At 49.9% G+C, this 19271-nt stretch overlaps 9 protein-coding genes across 9 annotated transcripts in view; 4 read left to right on the top strand and 5 right to left on the bottom strand.

Annotated features, from left to right (window-relative positions):
* The window catches only part of GUITHDRAFT_73319 (hypothetical protein), a gene marked incomplete at both ends in the record, with an annotated part of 3393 nt that extends 2559 nt beyond the window's left edge, over positions 1 to 834 (top strand). The window contains 4 exons of the mRNA XM_005830066.1: positions 192 to 274; positions 386 to 475; positions 522 to 578; positions 745 to 834. Coding sequence (XP_005830123.1) covers positions 192 to 274; positions 386 to 475; positions 522 to 578; positions 745 to 834 — 320 coding nt within the window. The remainder of the gene's footprint in view (positions 1 to 191; positions 275 to 385; positions 476 to 521; positions 579 to 744) is intronic.
* A 316-nt stretch (positions 835 to 1150) lies between these two features.
* On the bottom strand, positions 1151 to 3572 carry GUITHDRAFT_110869 (hypothetical protein; the record flags this gene model as incomplete). Its single annotated transcript, XM_005830065.1, has 13 exons — positions 1151 to 1252; positions 1456 to 1521; positions 1572 to 1653; positions 1701 to 1756; positions 1810 to 1880; positions 1938 to 1996; positions 2180 to 2259; positions 2464 to 2511; positions 2561 to 2605; positions 2659 to 2718; positions 2816 to 2869; positions 2917 to 3299; positions 3350 to 3572. The coding sequence occupies 13 exons, from the start codon at positions 3570 to 3572 to the stop codon at positions 1151 to 1153; spliced, it is 1329 nt and encodes a 442-aa protein (XP_005830122.1).
* A 748-nt stretch (positions 3573 to 4320) lies between these two features.
* GUITHDRAFT_110868 (hypothetical protein) lies at positions 4321 to 6369 on the top strand (the record flags this gene model as incomplete). The annotated part of the gene is made up of 1 exon (XM_005830064.1): positions 4321 to 6369. The coding sequence occupies one exon, from the start codon at positions 4321 to 4323 to the stop codon at positions 6367 to 6369; it is 2049 nt and encodes a 682-aa protein (XP_005830121.1).
* Positions 6370 to 6569: 200 nt separating this feature from the next.
* On the bottom strand, positions 6570 to 7704 carry GUITHDRAFT_87878 (hypothetical protein; the record flags this gene model as incomplete). The annotated part of the gene is made up of 2 exons (XM_005830063.1): positions 6668 to 7704; positions 6570 to 6620 (listed from the first exon to the last, which is right to left on the bottom strand). The coding sequence occupies exons 1-2, from the start codon at positions 7544 to 7546 to the stop codon at positions 6570 to 6572; spliced, it is 930 nt and encodes a 309-aa protein (XP_005830120.1). The 5' UTR covers positions 7547 to 7704.
* A 1474-nt stretch (positions 7705 to 9178) lies between these two features.
* GUITHDRAFT_110866 (hypothetical protein) lies at positions 9179 to 9954 on the top strand (the record flags this gene model as incomplete). Its single annotated transcript, XM_005830062.1, has 5 exons — positions 9179 to 9380; positions 9431 to 9564; positions 9608 to 9742; positions 9789 to 9830; positions 9877 to 9954. 5 exons carry the CDS (start codon positions 9179 to 9181, stop codon positions 9952 to 9954), a joined length of 591 nt encoding a protein of 196 aa, XP_005830119.1.
* A 217-nt stretch (positions 9955 to 10171) lies between these two features.
* Positions 10172 to 11375, bottom strand: GUITHDRAFT_140715 (hypothetical protein; the record flags this gene model as incomplete). The annotated part of the gene is made up of 6 exons (XM_005830061.1): positions 10172 to 10249; positions 10312 to 10395; positions 10501 to 10561; positions 10611 to 10939; positions 10995 to 11135; positions 11178 to 11375. The coding sequence occupies 6 exons, from the start codon at positions 11373 to 11375 to the stop codon at positions 10172 to 10174; spliced, it is 891 nt and encodes a 296-aa protein (XP_005830118.1).
* A 1940-nt stretch (positions 11376 to 13315) lies between these two features.
* On the top strand, positions 13316 to 15010 carry GUITHDRAFT_140714 (hypothetical protein; the record flags this gene model as incomplete). The annotated part of the gene is made up of 1 exon (XM_005830060.1): positions 13316 to 15010. One exon carries the CDS (start codon positions 13316 to 13318, stop codon positions 15008 to 15010), a length of 1695 nt encoding a protein of 564 aa, XP_005830117.1.
* Positions 15011 to 15179: 169 nt separating this feature from the next.
* GUITHDRAFT_110863 (hypothetical protein) lies at positions 15180 to 16812 on the bottom strand (the record flags this gene model as incomplete). Its single annotated transcript, XM_005830059.1, has 6 exons — positions 15180 to 15544; positions 15593 to 15705; positions 15754 to 15860; positions 15910 to 15954; positions 16082 to 16140; positions 16191 to 16812. The coding sequence occupies 6 exons, from the start codon at positions 16810 to 16812 to the stop codon at positions 15180 to 15182; spliced, it is 1311 nt and encodes a 436-aa protein (XP_005830116.1).
* Positions 16813 to 17841: 1029 nt separating this feature from the next.
* Positions 17842 to 19185, bottom strand: GUITHDRAFT_163935 (hypothetical protein; the record flags this gene model as incomplete). The annotated part of the gene is made up of 6 exons (XM_005830058.1): positions 17842 to 17914; positions 18173 to 18318; positions 18370 to 18450; positions 18512 to 18658; positions 18718 to 18918; positions 19153 to 19185. The coding sequence occupies 6 exons, from the start codon at positions 19183 to 19185 to the stop codon at positions 17842 to 17844; spliced, it is 681 nt and encodes a 226-aa protein (XP_005830115.1).
* Between the last annotated feature and the right edge of the window lie 86 nt (positions 19186 to 19271).

Genomic DNA, 19271 nt, shown 5'->3' with positions numbered 1-19271 from the left:
TACTCTTTCCCTCTTCCCTCGCTCCTCCTCCACGCCGCTCCTCTCCTCTCCTCGCTCTTCGCTCCTTCACTCCCCTCCCGCCTCCCCTCCTCCCTACCATCATCATCATCATCATCATCATCTTCTTCTTCTTCTTCTTCTTCTTCTTCGTCTTCTTCACCATCACCACCACCATTCTCATTCTTTGTCAGGAATTGAGTGGGATAACCCTGAACGACCTGAGTGCACCAACCTCCTAAACATTTACCAGTCCGTCACCGGCAAGAGCAAAGAGGTAAACCTCGTTGCTGCTGCTGCTGCTGCTGCTGCTGCTGCTGCTGCTGCTGCTGCTGTCGTCATGCTCACCTTTCTCGATCCTCCTCCTCATCTCCTCATTCGCCTCCAGGACATCTTGTCGGAGGTTCAGCACATGCAGTGGGGGCAGTTCAAGCCCCTGCTGAGCGAGGCTGTGATCGCGCATCTCGCGCCCATCCAGGTGTGTGTTGCTGGCAGGTGACGTGGCAGCCGCTGAGGCTGTGCAGGTGAAGTACAAGGACCTGATGGAGGATCAGACTTACCTCAAGCAAGTGCTCCTGGACGTGAGTCGACCATGCCTGCTCGTGCTGACGATGGGAGGGGATAAAGTTGAGCTAAAGTGGAAGGGAGGGGATAGAACAACAATTGATCGTGGTGGTGGTAGTGATGATGATGAGGAGGAGGGGGAAGGGTGGGAGGAGTGGAGAGAGGTAATGTTTTTCTCTACAGGGTGCAAACTCAGCGGACTTGATTGCTGGACAGACATTATCATGGACGAAGAATGCCATGGGATTTACAAGCAAATCGGATTTGATGTGAAGGAGAAATGTGTTAGAAACGATGAGCTGTAAAGTCGAACTCATCTGCTCCTTCTCCTCCTCCTCCTCCTCCTCCTTCTTCTTCCTCTGCTGCTGCTGCTGTTGATGTCTGAGATCGCTGCAGTCATATGCTCCAGCCCGTCAAGATTTCCCGGACTTTCGGATGTAGACGTGAACCTCTTTGTTGCAGTGTTTCGCGCAGAAAGTGCGATGCCCTGCAAAGAGGGAGGGAAGAAGAAGGCAGGAGAGGGAAGGGAGGAGAAGGGAGCAGGAGGCAGGAGGCAGTATGAAGGAGGAGGAAGGCAGGAGGCAGCATGTCAGTTCATCCCATAAGAGCATCGGTAGCCTTTACCGTCGACTGGACCGAACGAGGCGTTCTTGGTGCATCCCTTGGTTTTACACAATCCCCACATGTGAATCTTTCGGTCAAAGTGAATTGAACCATCGAGTGAAGCAAGTCAGCAGGGAAGACAGATTGAGAGATAAAGTGTGAACATGTGATATGAAAGACAAGATATCAGAGATGCGACACGAGAGAAAAAGATGGTGCAACAATGAAACATGAAAGATGAGACACGAAGACAAGATGTGGAAGAAAGGGAATGCTATCAACTTATCTCACCATCCCATCGCGCTTGTGTTTGGTACATCTTAGGTCAGTCTTCGACCCAACATATCCGTAAGATGCCTGCCATCATCGACGCCTCACGCACAATCCACCGACATTCGAATTCTCACCTGTCGCTTGCAACCGCTTTCATCCGAACAATGTCGCACATACATGTTCACAAATCCAGCTGGTTTGTGCAGTGAACAGAATCTGCAGACGTTATGTAACATGTTACAACCCCAACGGCAGAGCCTTACCTGGCTGTCATGTTGTAGGAGGCGGCATATGACGGGCGAGAGAGACAGTTCTCATGCTGACGACAACAATTATCTGAGAACAGCAGCGAGACAAACACGTTCGGATCACCTCACACCTCCTTGCCATGATGTTGACCCAGTTGCTTTGCGGCTTGTGGTCAAAACAGAAACGTGCAATCTCTACGTTTGCAAGAGTTATTGTATCAGAAATCGTCTCGCACGTAACAACTTTCTTACTCTGTACAGGATCTCCAAATGCAGGTTGTTTGGGACAACCGTTGAACTCACATCTTTTGCTGCATTACGGTCACTTTACGATTGACATGTCATCGCAGACAACTCGTTTAACAAGCTGAATCTCATATCATGAAATTAAGTTTCAGCATGACAATATGATCACAATTCATCGCTGTCAATATGATCACAATGCATCGCTCTTCTATCTCTTGTCATTTGAAGGCTTCTCTTCTTTTCCTCACCTTCTCAAGTTAACATGATCTTCCAGCTTGTGATGGATGCAGAATCTTGGAATGAGGTCTAGAATCGACCCAAAGATCGGCTGAAACAAATCAAAACCATAAGCACTATCACCACAACGTCCTTCTCCTCCTCCTCCCCGCCCTCAACTCCTCATTCTCTTCCTTCTCCTTCTCCTTCTCCTTCTCCTTCTCCTTCTCCTCCTCATCATCGTTCATACTCTTCGTTTGCAGTCAGCATGTGAACATGTTCTAGCGACAATGTTGATCTGTTTTAAGGCGATCACAGTCTGGAATGAAGCATTATCAAATACGTGTGACTCCAGCTTGTGATTCTGCATGAGCAATGAGGAGAAAGAAAGACAGTGATGTAATTTTACACACATGACAGAATCTTGGATGCTTGTCATTGACTGAGCCGAAAGAAGCCTTTTGTCGGCAACATGTCAGCCTTCGATACGGACTTCTCATTTCATAATCACTTGTTTCTGACACCCTTCAGGCGACATGCACAGCTTCACCTTGAGATTTCTGTGATGTTCCTGCAAAACAACAAAGTCACAGGCACCAACATCAGGCATCAAGAACCCATCAATCACAGCAGAGAGTACAGACATGTCGTCATTTCCCCTCATACACCTGTTTGTGCGTTGAACAGAACTTGGGGATGTCTTCATTCATGCCGTACAAGGGCTGTCAACAGCATCAAACTCATTGCACTTCCTTGCAAGTGAGCTCACAGATCGAGAGCATCCTTCCGACCACCTACATCTCAGCAAGTTTTGCAAGTGAGCCTTGATCGTGCTCGGAGGCAAGGGGGCATCGACATCCTTGAAAGTCGCAGCGATGATGTAGAAGCAAACAGAGAACATGCTCGCAGAAAAGACAGTGAGGATCTTGAGAGAATCTATCCGGGCCAACGCCGGCTTTGCACTCCCTTGCAATGTTGAGTTCCATGACTCCAGCGTAGGAGCAGAAATGGCGCAAAAGACGGAGACAAGAGCGAATAAGCGCAAAGTTTCAAGCTTGATGACAGCTGAACGATGATGACGAAGAAGCATCTTGCGGCGTGGAGAGTTGGTATCTTGCCTGATCAGCTTCAACATATTCTCCGTGAGAGCTTCTGCGATACAAAACTTGATTAGCTTTGCATCAGGGTTGTGAATCACTTACTATCAGACTTGGATTGGGAGGCTCTTCCCAGCTTCCTAGCATTCACAGTCTCGCTCTGTTCTTTTGGGGACAAGAAGATAGATGATCTCTTCCTTCTAGACGCCTTGCTTTCATTGCCCTCAACCGCTGTGCCCTCCGTCCGATTGTTATACCGATAGTGATCTCCAAATGGAGCACACAGCGGTGGACTCCTGACTGCATGCGACTGAATGGCTTCGGACATTATTGTACCATGCTCACGAGGAAGAAGAGGAGATGAAACACTTGTGCTTTAGCATCCTTGTGGTGCCACACATTTGGCAGCCTATCCTTCACCCCCGATCACCCAACAAACAAGAAGTTTGTCGACAAGATGAGCTACCTGAGACCCTCAATCTGCTGTTCACATCTTGCATCGTTCTCATCTTTGCTCGTGCATGCTTCTCTCCTCTCGTTTCTTCTTGACCCCCGTCCTCCCTTCCCTTCCCGCCACACCATCCACCATTGAGGCTCCCCGACGGCACAGTTCCGCGCCTGCCTCAGAATCTTCCGCTGAAAAAAAATCGATTCAAACCCGGCCCTCACAACTAGGACCGTTACACTTACCCGTTATTCTCTATTTCCGGAAATGGCGGGGATGCACGGCAAGTGACGATGGCACATTGAAGAAGCAGACAGCGAGAGGAGAGGAGAGGAGAGGAGAGGAGAGTGAGAGGAGAGTGAGAGGAGAGGAGGGGAGAGGAGAGGAGAGTGAGAGGAGAGGAGAGGAGGGGAGAGGAGAGGAGAGTGAGAGGAGAGGAGAGGAGAGGAGAGAACAAGTGGGAGCGAGAAGTAACGGGACGGAGAGAAACAACTTTTGACAGCATCGTTTGAAGAAGAAGGGATCCAACCGGGAGCTGTTGTTCACTGAACTGATCTCATGCAAGTGAAGTGACTTCGTGAGTACATAAGAGGCTGATCAAATCTGACGGAAAACGCGTATCTTTGTACAAATGCCTGCTCATCCGTCGCGTCTATGGAAGATAGGCGCCGCTGGGCTGGTCTTGGCAGCGACTGTGTGTTTGTTTGCCCTTACAGCACGGGAAGATCAGGCTGCTTCTTTATTTGGCAGATGGTCACCTCAATCAGCGATAGTCTCAGCGCCAGAAATGGGAGTGAATGCGGCCAAGCGGCTCCATTCTTTGTTTCAGCAGCAAAGGTGGGCGCAGTTGTTTTCGCAAGCAGCAGAGCAGAGGAAGGAGTTGACGCAAGCATTGTCGCCTCTGACCTTCAGGAATGGAAGATATCCCTCGAATGTCATCTCTGAGATGGGGCGAAATGAGCAGTTGAGAGCAAGTACCCTCAACCAAGCAAACCTTGATCGTAAAAGGGCGGCTCCTCCTACCGGCCCTCCTCTTTCAAAGCGCACGCAGCTGAGTGCTATTCCGTATGCAACCTCTTCTTCCGAGCAGCATCCCGCAGACTTCAACGTCTATCAAACATACGACTATCTCCCGGCTCCAGAAGGCTACGGGGTTTCTGACGAGGATGCTGCTAAAATGTGGCGAGAGAGCCAACGAGATTATCTAGAACGGAACCCGAGCACCACAACGTATCCTGCCGTCCCTGTTGTCTTCCGTGAAGATCCTGATGGTGGACATACTGCTGCTACTTCCTACCCAGATGACTATGTGGAGGGAAGCACAGCCTCAGAATCTCCCACTTGGTTCCAATCCTCCAAATCACAGCTCCTTCGTGATAGCAGGCATGGACATAGACATGAGAGGCGTCCAGTGCGCTCGGTGGACGAGGATGGGGCTGATGCACTCCGGGATGGTGGAGCTGATCGTGTTCCTAGAAGGAGACGGAGCTCTGAGCCGATGGACTTGCACGCGAATCAGGACAAGAGGGAAAAGACTGGAACAGAACAATCCCATAGGGAAGTTTCCTCCGAGTCCAGCAAAAGGCCTGCAGAAGGGAAGGCCAAGAGACCTCCGCATGTGGATGCAGCTATCGCAGCGTTGTACAGGTGGGAGAGAGAGCACGGTGTGGACGATCAGAAGGCATGGGAGGATGAAGGTGCTTCGAAGCAGCACGTCAAGCCTGCACAGAATGATGCTCATTCCTCACACGCAGAAGATATGTTTGAGATCAGGAAGGCATTGAGTGACATCAGAGACTTCGAGGACAAGACGGAGAAAAACACTGAGAGTTTGAAGAGCCAGATCAAGAAGCTTGCCGTGAAGGAGGGGGAGGTGGAGCATCACATTCGATCTGGCCTGCTGCAGGATCGTAAGAACCTCGCAGCTCAAAGACTCTATCAAAAGAAACTCGATGAGTCAAGGGAGTCTCGTCATGAGTCCAGTCCCTCCTTCTATCATCAGCAATCGACACAGTCGCTCCTTCAAAAGGTGCCAAGGACCGACGAGGAAAGGCCAGCAGAAGGAAGCAGTCACATCAGATCGGAGAAAGTAGATGTTCACCATGATCGGTACAACGTGAAGAGGGACTCGGTCCCATCTCAGACTGTCAAGACTCGTAAGTCCTCTGCTCACCATGAGAAGGAGTCTCATATCAAGATTCCCAAGGAGGTGCTCCGACAAGCAGATCAGTTGATCAAGCAAAAAGCAGTTCAGGAAATGGCGAAAGAGGATGAGAGAAGTATAGAGGACGACACCAACTTCATCTTCGGGGGGATGGACAAGGACGAGGAAGGCCATTCATCCACATCAGGAGGGTTTACAAGGCTGCATTCTATTGAGAAGAGCATTCTAGAGAAGTTGATACAGAAGCATGACAGCGCCGAGAAGAAGAAAGAGGCCGAGGAGCGCCTCAAGAAGGCAGCCATGCACAAGGTGAAGTATGAGGTGCCTCTAGCACCCTCGGCGTCTACCCACAAGCCTAACAAGGCAGTTGTGCCTTCAAAGAAGGAAGTCCAGGCCCCCGCTCCTGACAGCGTACAGTCTCGGGCGCTGGAGTTTGTGAAGGCGTTCGACGGAATCGGGGGTCATGCTGAACATTCTAAGTTCTTCAATCCTGTGGATAGAGATGCGATGTTGTAATAGGATTAAATCTCATCCGTACATCAACATCGCTTCAATGTCGAGCGAGAATTGTGGTTGAAACAAGAGAAGTGACAGAACGCTGTGATGATCATTTGTTTTTCCCAACTACATTTAAACAGCCTGTCAAAGAGTGTTGCGAGGAGATCTGAACCTGCGTTCATCCTGCTCCCGTTTCATGCATCGCCAACACACGTATTCTACAAGAAATAATCGGGAGGAGGTTTCTTGGCTGGAACACCCCTAGTCTCCTACAGATTTGTCAGTTCGTCACTCAGAAACATTTCGATAAAAATACCTGAGGTGCTGCATCGAAGATCTTGAATGATCGATTGAGGTTTTCGTCCAACTCCAAGATGGCAGCAACATTCCCACATCGATAGCAATAATTCGGAGCCGACCATACTGTCACTAGAGATTCGTTGAACATGTACTTGTAGCCTTCCATCACAAGCTGATGAGCTCTAGCGATCAATTCAATGTTATTCGTCTGGTTAAACTGTGCCGTGATGTCTCCTCCAAAAAGATAACCTGCTCCCCTTGGGCTGAGGCCCCAGCCATCGATGTCCTCTGGGTCTGACCACATGAGATCGCACATAGAACCATCATGAGGGATTTCTTGCTTTCTATCAATAGTTCTAATTTGATCCAGGGTTGTAATGGACGGGGAAAGCCCTCCGTGAACACAGAACGTCTTTCCCTCGATTAACGCTGAGAGGGAAAGGTAGTCAAATACTTCTGTGCAATACCTCCAAACATTCACAGATCCATACTTCCTCAAGCATTCATCGTAAAATCCATAAACCTGTGTGATTTGCCTACTCTCATGATTCCCTCGTATCAGCGTGATTCGATCAGGGTAGCGTACTTTCAGTGCAAGCAAGAGCAAGAAAGTTTCTACGCTGTAAAATCCTCGATCGACGAAGTCGCCCATAAAAAGATAATTGGTATCTGGACATTCTCCACCGACATTGAACAACTCTTTCAGGTCAAAGAACTGTCCATGAATATCACCACAGATCGTTACTGGAGCATCCACGTGCTGGACATTGCTTTCCTCTACCAAAATTTCTCTTGCCTTCGCGCACAAAATTTTCACCTCAGATTCTTTGATATACTCACACCGGAGTAGCTGTTCAATTTGTCTATCCAAATCTGAACAAGAGATTGAAGTCATGGAGCCAAGCTTCAAGTCAACTTGACAAAAATATATGCCGTGATCTAAATCAATTCAAAAAAAAGAAACGCTCGACAAATCTTCCGGCCAGACGGCCTGTCAAGAATGCCCTGTCTCAAACAATTGGGACAAAGGAAACTTGCCAGTGTCCAGTTCCTGGAAACAAACTCATCAATTTTTTTTTTTGAAAACTTCCAAAATAGCCAACTGCACTTCATCACTCCCCTTCAAGCCTGTCGAACCTCCCACGCTGTCTATGAAATAAGCATAATACAAATCTAATGCTTTGAAAATCATTTGGAACCCCACGGGATGAGTGCCTATATCTAGAGTCTCATGGCATCGGACTCAAACCATGTCCAACACCGACCTCCCCCATTTTCCTTATCCGAACTACCACGGTCCCTTCTCACGTGAGCAAAACCAACAGACAGGTGCACATATCTAACTTGAACAACGCTTATGATCAAGTTGCTAACGTACAGAGCATCTCCCAGCTATCATCTAAGTTCATCACATCTCATGCATACTTCACAACATTTCCCTCCCGCCATTTCTCTTCCTCGCGCTCCTCTCGGACTGCACCCACCCACCTTGTTTCACACATACTACCCCACCGTTTATCCAGAGTCTCTGGACCCTACCCCCCCAACAGCTCATGGTTACCCTACCCATGTGGACAAAGTTGATCAAGGGGGTATGTTATACCTTGGTTTCAACATCCATTCACTACCCTCCCCACAACCACACGACGACTCATCTTGTACCACCCCCCTAGTAAAGTCATTCTACCCCACCCCCAAATATTATTTCTTTGAGATGGAAGCCCCTGAAAGTCACAAATGCTTCCTGGACCCAGTTGATCGAGGTACCACTACCCACATTTGTGAGTTTAAAACTACCGGTATATTTTGAACCTTTCCTTTTGAAATTTCGTTTTGGGGATGAAATGTTTTTAGCCATGGGGACCGAATTATCGGAACGACTGGGGTCAGGGTCCTTTATGAAAGAGGGGGTAGAGTACCCCAAACCTGGTACAATAACTTGAATCACAAGGGGGGTCATGGCGTCCATTCGGGGGTGGGTGGGGTAGTAGACATCGCAGGCGGGCCGAGCCTGGTCGGCGACTTAGGTATCGCCGGGTGTGCAAGACCGCAACGGTTATCCGTTACCAAGTGATTGAGCTAAATCGGGCGAGGGGATGAGGGCGACGAGTACAATGGCGAAAGGAGACGGCTATGGGGAGGCGTCAGCATTCGGCTCCCTAGCAGGAGACTCGACTATCACTGTCCTCCTCCTGCTCATTATCGTCTTCCTGCTCATACTTATCGTCTTGAAAGAGGTCTTTGATCGCTTCCTCTCTGGCAAAAGAAAGGATGCGGTCTCCGACCGTCACCTGTACGGTGCTGTGGACACAACGGATGGCAAAGAAGCAAAGGAGGAGGTTGACTTCATACCCTCATGTGTATTTTTTTGTATGTTGTATAAGTTTGCTCACGTTTCTGACATCGCTTGTGCTGTCTGCGACTGTCTGCCTAAGTTTGACACCATTTGATGACATCACCAATTTTTGAGCCTGTTCTACACGCCTGTTCTTTCAATCAAGTGTCGTCCGTTTCTGATCTTCTTGCAATGCAGACTGCTTCTAAAGGTAGAAGCGCGGCATCAAAGGAATCGCCCAAGTCGATTGCCAGCCCCGTTGCAGTCAGTTCACTAAGGCTGCCCAGCCCGAAGACCGGGTCAGAAGGTAAGAGCTCGCACAGAGACACAGCATCTACCAGTGCTAAAGCGGCCGCGTCGTCATCTCCATCCTCTTCAAAGAAAAAGGGGAAAGGTGATTGAATCGTTTGCTCTGTGTCTGCATCTCACTTGATACCTTGACAGAACCTGAAGACAACGATGATAACCTTGACGATCTTTGGGAAGAGAACATACCGCTGAAGTTGCAAGAAAAGCTTGAAAATATCGGCAGCAGTGGGAATGAAGCTGAACCGAAGATGGAGTTCGACAGAACAACAGTAGCAGTGGAAGGTCGTGGAGGAGTTTTGATTTTGCCATCAGGGAAGCTGGATAGGGAATGAAGACATCCTCGAAGATTTTGAATCCCCTCTACAATCTCCGAAGCGCAGTGACAGTGAAGAAGATGTAGATAAGTGCAAGAAAGAGGAGCTCGCCTTCACTTTGAACGACGAGGAGGTTTTAGCTTCACTGCTTGATCTGAACCCCTTTGACATGATCGCAGTTGAGGAATCTGAAGGCGGCTTCGGGGAGCAGCGAGCATCTTGTAGCTGTTCGATGTTGTCGTCTTTGTGTTCTAATGCCTTGGACAGGAGAAAGCTTGGTTCAGGGAAGGGCAGGAGCCCTGGCGCAAAGAGAGTGAGGATGAAGACCAAGAGCACAAGCAGTAAGGTTCTCGACGAACCGAGATGTGTTGCTCGCTCATGGAGACATTTCGGATGCGAAAGATGAATCACGAGGGCTCCTTCCTCAGTTTGTTGTGATGCTGGTCAAGATGTCAAAATTTTTATTGTTTTCTGATTCTCATAGGTATTTTTTCAATGTCATGTTTGCTGTCTATTATTGGTAAAGTTGGATTTTCAATCTATACCCTCTTTCCCCTGTTCCTCATTTCCACGGTTTACAACGGGGTGTCAGAATGTCACGAAATTCCCGTGGAACTCCTCCTCTCTTGCGGTTCTGCATCTGCGTCAGTATTCATATCAGATGATTGAGCCAAGGAATTTTTCTGGACAACATGAAATTACCTGTGATGTTTTTGACGTTTCCGCTGATATGCTCTTGTTCTTTGCCGTGAGCTTCTTATCTAAAAACTCGATCTCTTGTAAAATCTGAAAAGACCACAGTCACATGCTTTGACTTTGACTTTCAGTTTGATCAGAAGCAACTCCGAGCGGCCTCAAGTCGAGTCCGCTAAGTGAATTGGCATTGATCACCTTCTGCATTTCAATCTCTTGCGGGTCTTGTGACTCTAAGATGTCATCGAGACAAACATGGCTGATGCCATTTTAGTATCAGACAGAAAGAAAACAAGGAATAAAGGAACCTGTAGATTATGCTTGATCTGCTCTGCGATTCGTTGGTGTCTCGGTCCCTACTGCTGTGAAATGTCTGCGTTGCAGTCCTCTGCTTCAGACCGTGCTCAAAAGGATCATGGGTGAAAAGAGCTGGTGGGGAAATCTGATCAGGTGACGACTCCCATGTTGTCTTGAGTGTTCTATCGGAATCAGGAGATCGAGCATCCGAAATTTCGTCGGAGAAACTGATTTTCTTCTTGCTCTCCCTCTCAGATGTAGCCACCGACGACCAAGAGATGGGAGAGCTCGCAGTGAACTGAACATCCGACCGAGAAATACTGAGAGCTTCAGCAGTCTCCTAGAGTACACCATCAACAACTGCCATCAACACAGGTAACATGTTGTGCAGAAACCTGCAACTCCGCCAACTTCATGTGCAGCGAGGCAATGATTGCAGTATGCTCTTCGGTCTCATCTGCCGAGACCATCTTGCTGTACTCCAGATGCTGCAGTAGCATCTTGTGTCTCCGTATCATTTCGTCGACATGGTGTTTCTGCAAACATGTCAGCTGCACGCACAACTTGGTTGGCTACACCTGCATCGATTCTGCCTTGTTCTCATCCTGGACGCCACAAGGTCTGACTGTGACATAGATCGGATGTTCTACATTCTTGGGTGGCGAGAATTGCCGCTCATGTTTTGCTGGGTCGAGAGGTCGAGACAAGTCGGTGGCGGCTTCGTTGCCCGTCATGCGGTGCGACAGTTCAACCCGTTGCCCGTGTGTCTTCTGCATCGTCAAACTTTCCACGGCGAACGCGATGACCGGCGATCGTTCACGACCTGCTGCTGAAGTCGCTGTGACTTGTCCGATCACTTCGGCCCGGGCATCGGAGTCTTGCTAGTCTCGGAGCTGAAACCTCGGCGCCACTGTCATCACTTCACCATCCGTGGCATGGTGCCATTCAGAGGCTCAGTCGACTCTCAGCCTGTGCATCATGATGGCGCCGCTGGCCAGTGTAGTACGATGATCATGCAGTCATCCCGCTTCAGAGTCTGACCGTTGTTCAAGTCGACGACTGTCTGCATGCAATGCGGCAGCCGCGGCCTACTAGGCTAGACTCGGACGGTAGGAAGACTTGCGACTCAACTTGATGGCATGCATTCCTGCCAGGCCCGAGGGGCGCGGGAGTCTCGGAAGCCCGGCACCTCTCCGAGGCTCAGTGAACCAGCCTGATCGGAGGGGCCCCGGCATGTAGGTCCGGGCGATCATCTAACTAAGTGGTATCCCGGCTGGTATCAGTTACTAGTAGTTTGGGAGACTGAGCCGCTGCCATGATCGGCAGGATGAGGGGTGGGGAGGGTTCAACGGTTGGTTCTCACTGTCTTTTCTCTTCTTGCCGTATGGCCTGTGCGACTTTGGGCGACAGTAACTGATTTTTAACTTAACTTTGAGTAAAATGAAAAAAGTGGTGACCGGCCTGTGATGGCCCGACCGGCTGCCGCGGTGCCAGTGGCAGCCGGGCGGCCGGGCCGGGCCGATAGAGATTATTAGTTATCTCGGACAGCTGTGTGGGGGTGGTTTAAATGATTTTAAAATGTGGGGGTTTATGTGAAGAAGATGAGGTGGGGTGGTAGAAATTCTTTGAAAGGAGGGGTGGTAATAAGAGAGAATTTCCGGGTGGGCGCCGATATTTGGGTTGACTCATGAGGGAGGGGGTAGTGAACCAATTAGGGGGAGTGGGTACCAATGAGTGTGTTTGGGTGGGTGTTTGGATTTTGACTTGGACTGCTAGGGGTAGGGGTAGGATGGTCGACATAGGGGTAGTAGTATGGGACGGGATACATTTGGTGACAGAAGAATATATTCACTGGTAGGGTGGTAAAAGGAATGTTTACGGTAGGGTAGGGTAGGGTAGGGTAGGGTAGGGTAGGGTAGTGTGTGGGGATGGATAGGGGTTGGTCATTCGATGTGAGGGGTCCGTGTTCCTGAAATGGCGGGGGATGTTTGCGAGGAGGGCTGAAGTTTCATGGGGAGACGTCGGTAAACAATGAGAGATTGAAGGAAGATAAACGCATGAATGAAGAGAAGAACGATGAAGATAGTTGAGCCCTTGTTGTGGCACAGAAGCGAATGCCGCAGGACGTAGTAGTTCTCGATCCTGTCATTTTATCTGTGAGGAATCCGAGTGGGCGGGAGAGGGGTCGAAGAGATAGCGATAGGATCTATGGGTTTGAGGAAAATGGTACTCTGTGAGTGAAGTTTGAGACACTTACCATCACGTTGATAGCGAAATGACAAGAAGATTCACCATCCAGTTAGAATAAGGAAACGTCACATGCTCTTGTTTCTTGGAAGGTGAAAGGGTAGAATACATGAGGACAGTGCATTTATTCATCAGGATTCCGAGTCATCATGCCTTTTGATCGCATGTAGACTAGCTAGATGTGAGTCTAATACGTCCGTGTAAGTGCCAACACCCAGCAGGTTGGTTTTGTTTTCACTAATGAATGTGGGATGACTCCATCAAGGGTGACAGTTTGTGGAGTAGTTTGAAGTCTTGTCTGTTCTAACTGTCTGGCAATCTTTTCCAGGTTCGGCCTGAATTCTTGAACTTGAAAGGGGGGGATGTCAGTGATATGAAGTCTTCTTGACTCTGACGCGAAAGGAGAGGCAACTTGTCCGACATATCCTGTGATTCTTCCGATCCCACGCTGTCTGCTACCTCTCCAATCATGGTCGAGGCTATTACGGCGGAAGCTCTTCAAACTTTCATGCTCAACAACTTCGATGGAGCTGGTGACATCAAGGAAACTTCCACTCCGCCCCTCGCAAAAGGTTCTTTCGCCTACGTCTTCAGGAGCGAAGACGTTGCGCCGGGTGCTAGTGGTTTGGTGGTACGAGTCACCGTCGCGCCCTCTGGACGGGGACAAGAGTTCCTGTTTCAGAAGGAGCTGCAGGGTCTGTCCGCGTACCTCAAGCTGGTCAACTTGCCTGATACCAACCCGCGCACCAACGGGGTGATCTCGTTGGTGGAGGAGAAACAGCCCCTGGGGATCTGTCCGATCCAGGCCTACTACATCCGCAAGATAGAGTCGTACATGGCGATCATCACAATCATGCCGTATGGGAAGCCGTTGATGGACGACATTGAAGAGCAGCTGGTTGCTGCAAGCGAAGGCGTCGGGGGAGCCTCGAGAGACGTAGATTCCATGGTTGTGGGTATCAGCAGGCTGGCAGTCGCTCTCAAGTACATGCATGACAATGCCATTCACTGGCGAGATTGCAAAGTGGACAACATTATTCTCATTGGAGGCCTCACAAACATCATCGACATCCACAGCGGTGTCTGCACGGTAGGTTATGCATCCCACGAACAGCTCAACAAGCTCAAGCTGCAAGCTCGCGACTTAACGGACACTCAAAAAGTGACAGATGCGCTCGAGAATGTCTTGAAAGAGCAGCCGGACCATCAAACATGGGTCACGCAAGATGTCTTTGCTCTGTCCATCGTTGTGATGGAGTGGCTGACCTACGGCATGTTCACATATCCCTACAATCGGGATGAGACATCGCCGAGCTACGCGCATCTGCTGTTGTACGAGCTGCAGGTGTACAATCTTCTCCTGAAGGAGCTGAGCGACGTCTATGACGTGACAGTCCTCAAGGGGAGATTGGATCGGAAGATTCAGCACTGGAGCGGCATAGTGCAATCTCCCATCGACCCAACCTCTCAAGATGTGCGGGACCTCACGTTATGGCCACTAGCTGTAACGGAGTTCAAACGAGATCGACGTCTGTTTGACATGTGGGCAGCGTTAGCGTTTTGGGATCATGTGGATCATCAGTTCGGTTTCATCGGGCACTGGATAGAATGGTACTTCGACTTTGCAGGAAATGTTTCGCCAAAAGCATCTTCTGGTAAGGCTGCGGAGGAGGCCAAAGAGAGCAGGGAAACGTCACACAATGCGAATGGAAATCCCGAGGATGACTCCAAGAAGTCGATGGCAGAATGGGAGGAGCGCGCCAAGACCACAGCAGATCCTGACCTGATCAAGGCCAGAATCTCCGAGAGGAAGGAGCAGGCGGAGGAGGATCATGCCGTGCGAGTTGTTAAACGGTTGACGTCTTTGACGAGGCGGATGGACTCGTTGAACAGCTCGCTCTCGACGTTCTGGGCGAACTCCCCGTCGTCGCGGTCAAGTACTCGAAGTCTCCCCAGTGTCAAAGTTGTGTACGCCAACCCCAACAAAGTGGTGGAGGTTCTTGAAGAACGAAGGAAAGACGAGGCTGCTGACTTGCAGCTGGACAAGCAGACGCACCTTGTTGAAGTGAGGCTGCGCATGCATACAAGCAAGTCAGACTCGGAGTTGCGACAGTCGCTGTTAGCGTCTCTCGGAAAGAACACTACGAGTCAGGAGCCTTGTTGATGCCTTGTTAGGAGACACGACTACGAATCTTGCCAGGATGGTTGAGATTTCATTCCCGCAAGAGCGATTGATGTCTCCTTTGCTGGCTACTCCCTTTGAGCTGATGCCTGTTGCAGTGGACTTGGTGGATCAATAAGTTTCAAAACTGAAACACGAGCCCATGCTTCATTCACACGCTTAGCAAGTACACCTCTTCATCAAAGTGTACGGCACGCGCTTGTTTGCCAGGCTCAAACGCTTCTCTCGCTTTCACGTCCATCCGCTGTGAACTCTCCGTAGCTGTTCTCCCATAATCCATCACCCTGTAGACTTCGCTGTGGCTCCTTGTGGTTGATGGGGGAAGAGGGGAGGGGCGAGAGCTGGGAGAGAAGCTGGAGGTGATGCGGTAGGGTCTGTCAAGCCCCTCGGTGAAGCTGCGGTACGTCACGTGCTCGCTGTAGGGACGAGAACTTGCTGGGCTGGCGACCTCCTGGTTTGCTGGTCTGTTGCTGGGGAAGCCGTTTGTCGTTGCCGAGGGAGGCGATGGTGGAGGGTCTGAAAGAGGCGTAAGAGCTGAGAAATCTTCAAGACAACGGCCATGACCTTGAAGGGTCAGCAAGAAGGTCTGGAGGTCCTTGACGGCAGCAGCGGAGGGCTCGAGCTGCATGATCTTCTTGCTCAGGATATCGAGCATGCTGCGGTCCCTTCCTCTCCCGCTGGTTTGCACGTGTCGGGCACAAGCAATGAAGACAAGATGGCAGCACCTCAGCTCGACGATGGTCTTGCTCTGTTGATGTAGAAGGCCTTCCAACCGATGGATCTCTTTCACAAAGTGACCTGATGCCGCCTTGTACGATTTTGAGCTGAAGTCCTGCAGAAAGATGGCGATGAAGAGAGCACGTGCAAGTTACATCTCTTACCATTGCACTTTGCTTGGGCGGTGAAACTTGATTTGGAGCCTGGCTCTGGTGATTGTGTGTAAGTCAAACAACATTTAAAATCCAAATCGCAAAATATTTCCGGAGTGAAAGCAATGGAGGGCGATTGTCAATGTTGTGGATGGAAGTGATATGTGGCTTTACTTGTGCTCACCTTGAGCATCGCAAGCTCCTCTTGCGCTTCTTGGAGTTGTTTCAACAGCTGTTGCTTGTCTTGTAATCATTATCAGTCGGTAAAGAGCCAAACAATCATGGCTGTGTACCTTTTTTGTCTGATTCTAGTTGATGGACGGTATGATTGCTCTGACTACTATCTCGACCTTGATCGTGCTTGTTTTGATTGTTTTCTCTTTCCTTCTTCCTCTCATTCAACATCTGTCTCACCATCTCTTTCAAGTCCGAAATCTCCTTGTCTTTTCTTTCTAGCTCCTGAATCAAAGAAGAATTGTTGCCTCCGGTATTTGAATTGTGATCGTTCACGGCCTGTTGATTTTTCAGCTTGTCCATGTCAACTTGAGCTTGAGTCAATCTGCCCTGAAGCTCTCGTCTTTCTGTACTTAATTGCTCATTTCGTTGCTCCAGCTCCATGTAATTTTTGTCCTCAGAGTTGTCCACGTGCGGAGCTTCGAGGGAAGGTTGCTGTAGGTCATCTGCATCCTTGTGGAAGAGGTTTCTTTGAGATGGCTCTGAGTGCTCATCCCCTCCCTTTGATTTCTCTTCTTGTTCTGATATACTTCTCCGTATGAACGAGCCCGAGTTTGATGAGTACGGCCAGAGGGGACTGGGAAGGTTTCCTCCGCTCTCTCTGCTTCTTTTCTCGAGCTCATCGCGGATAGCTTTCACGTTCCTACCCCGAGACGTCTTGACAGCCTCGTCATCGCTCATCTAGACAGATCTGATCAGCAGGATCAAGAGCAGGAAACAGCTCGGAAGAGCCAGCACAATCAATATCTCTAACGTTCATGCATGCTCCAGCGCGGAGCTTGTGGATCATTTGGTATTTAAATCGCTCGAATCTGTGTCTTATCCTACCTTCTATTCCACCTCATGACTTCCCTTCCCCGCAATCCTCTCCCCTCCTCTCTCCTCCTCTCTCCTCCTCTCCCCTCCTCTCCCCTCCTCTCCCCTCCTCTCTCCTCCTCTCCCCTCCTCTCATCTTCATCTCATTTCACTGATCCTGACTCCTGCTTCGGCCTTGAGCCTCCCGTATGTACCACCCGTGGAGCCGACCATAATACCACCCCTGCTTGCGCTCCTTCCGATCGGACCCCTCATCCCTGACAGGACGGTAGGAACCTGGGTAGGAACCCTTCAACTTTTAGACGCGCTATGCGTCCGTGATTGAGGGGCAGGAAAGGGAGAGGAGGAAGGGAGGGAGAGAATGGAGAGGGAAGGGGGGGCGAAGGAGGGAGGGAGGGATGGAACGAGAGGAGGAGGAGCAATTCAAGTGATTCAGGAGAAGAAAGGTCAAAAAGCATGGTTGAGCTGACTATGTTGGTGTTCATGCAAACAGACGCACATCTTTCGATTGAGGATGAGACGGGGGCATTTCAGCCTTGCCATATATGGAGTGATCTCAGTGTGCTGTGTACAAAAGTCGATCCAAGATGCCAGGAGAAAGAGGTCAGGTCAAGAATGATATACAAGATAGGGAGGGAGATCCATTCGATGAAGATGATCTGAAAGCTAAGATCTTTGTCGATGAATACGACTCTTCAAAACATATATCTAACTCCCAACGAAGCTGAAAGTTCGCGCTTGGCAACGGCACTTGACTGCATAACCAGCCATATCACTCCTCCGTGTTGTACCACCTGCACCCGCCATCCTTCACGGATCCAGCAGTCAAATCAGGTGAAACCAATGGAAAGATCTCGATCCCTCGTCATACACTCTATTCTTTACAAAATATCCTCAGCTCCCCTCTATCGCCGCGAGTGATTCGTAGCATGTCGTCACAGTACGTCGTCTCAAACACGCCAGCTCCCTGCATGTCAAGCTCAGGAAGGTGCAGCAGGAGGAGGGATAAGGAGGAGGAGGGATGATGATGATGATGATGAGGTAAGAGGAAAGAGGAGGAGGGTGGAAGAGAGAAAGGCCGAGAAGGGGGATAGGGATAAGGATGAGGATGAGAATGAAGCAAACAAGAGCGCCTCTCTCGCACCTGCTCGCTGATGCTCTCAATCACGGGCAGTGAGAGAGGTTTCAACCCAAGCGTTCGGATCGGTCCTCCTGGATTGCGCACCTGACGTGGTGGAGCCCGTCAGTCCCTCCCTGCTCCTCCTGCAGACGAGCTGCTCTTGCCGTGACATTCCGTAGAATGATCTTGTGCTTGTTGTTGCCCTCGGATTCAAGTCTGTGGTTGAGATTCAAGACAGTCTTGATCTGCAGCTGCCAAGAGCCTCACAAGTGAAGCATGTCTTTTTCGCAAGACAATCTTACAGCAGAAACGAGTGGCGCACGGAACACAAACTCAACGATGTTGTCAAGGCTCTTCTTCCTCCTCTGCACCCTCTGGTACACCTTTCGAAGCACGCCTGTCACGAAACTAGAACACTAGGACAACAGGCAGCTGCCCTGGTACCTGTCCGACTGTGGATCCCGGACCCAGGGAGAGTCTGGCAGTATCAGGAGTCTGGAAGATTGGGAGAGAATTCCTTCCTGCTCCTCCTCCACTACCACTCCCAGCTGACAAGGCCGAAGAAAAAATCAGCCTCCAGAGTCCGTCCTCCTGCAATCATACCGGGCATTAATGTGAATGAAACACAAATGAGACAGGAGGTGGATTACTTCGAACTCTCGTCCATCTGTGATGAGGTCTTCAAGACTGTTGACTACATCGAACACAGTCCTTCGCTCACTGTCACCCGCTGCCGCCCCACGGTCCAGACCACAGCATGCCTTGAACAAGCGAAGTTGAAGCGATTGTACATCCTTTTTGGGATCGGGGTTTGGCAGTTTCAATACAACATTATCGTCGTCCACTTCGTCCTGAATTGATACAGTAAAGCTCTCCTCTGAAAACCCCGTGGCAGCATCTTTATCCTCTTGCATAGAAAGACGGGTCAGAGTAGTAAAGCGCTTGCGATCTCCTAGCGTAAGAGGAGAAACTTGAAAATCAATTGAAGGATACATGCGACTTGAAGTGAGAACATCTACACGTCGATGAGTAGAAGGCGAAGTCGACAGCAAGAAGGCTTCTCCTTCCCTCATCGCTAGACTCACAGCCATGACGACCCACAGCCCCGTCGCCACCATTGCGCCTCAGATTGCGCCTTACGAAATAAGCGGCTAGCTGGTGTACCGGGTGACGTCAGGCTCGACCGGCCCCGGCTGGCGCCGCT

This window comes from Guillardia theta, assembly GCF_000315625.1.
Source record: "Guillardia theta CCMP2712 unplaced genomic scaffold GUITHscaffold_48, whole genome shotgun sequence".
NCBI classification, from domain to species: Eukaryota; class Cryptophyceae; order Pyrenomonadales; family Geminigeraceae; genus Guillardia; species Guillardia theta.
The sequence above is the reverse complement of the archived record's forward strand: the minus strand, read 5'-3'. Positions and strand labels throughout refer to the sequence as shown.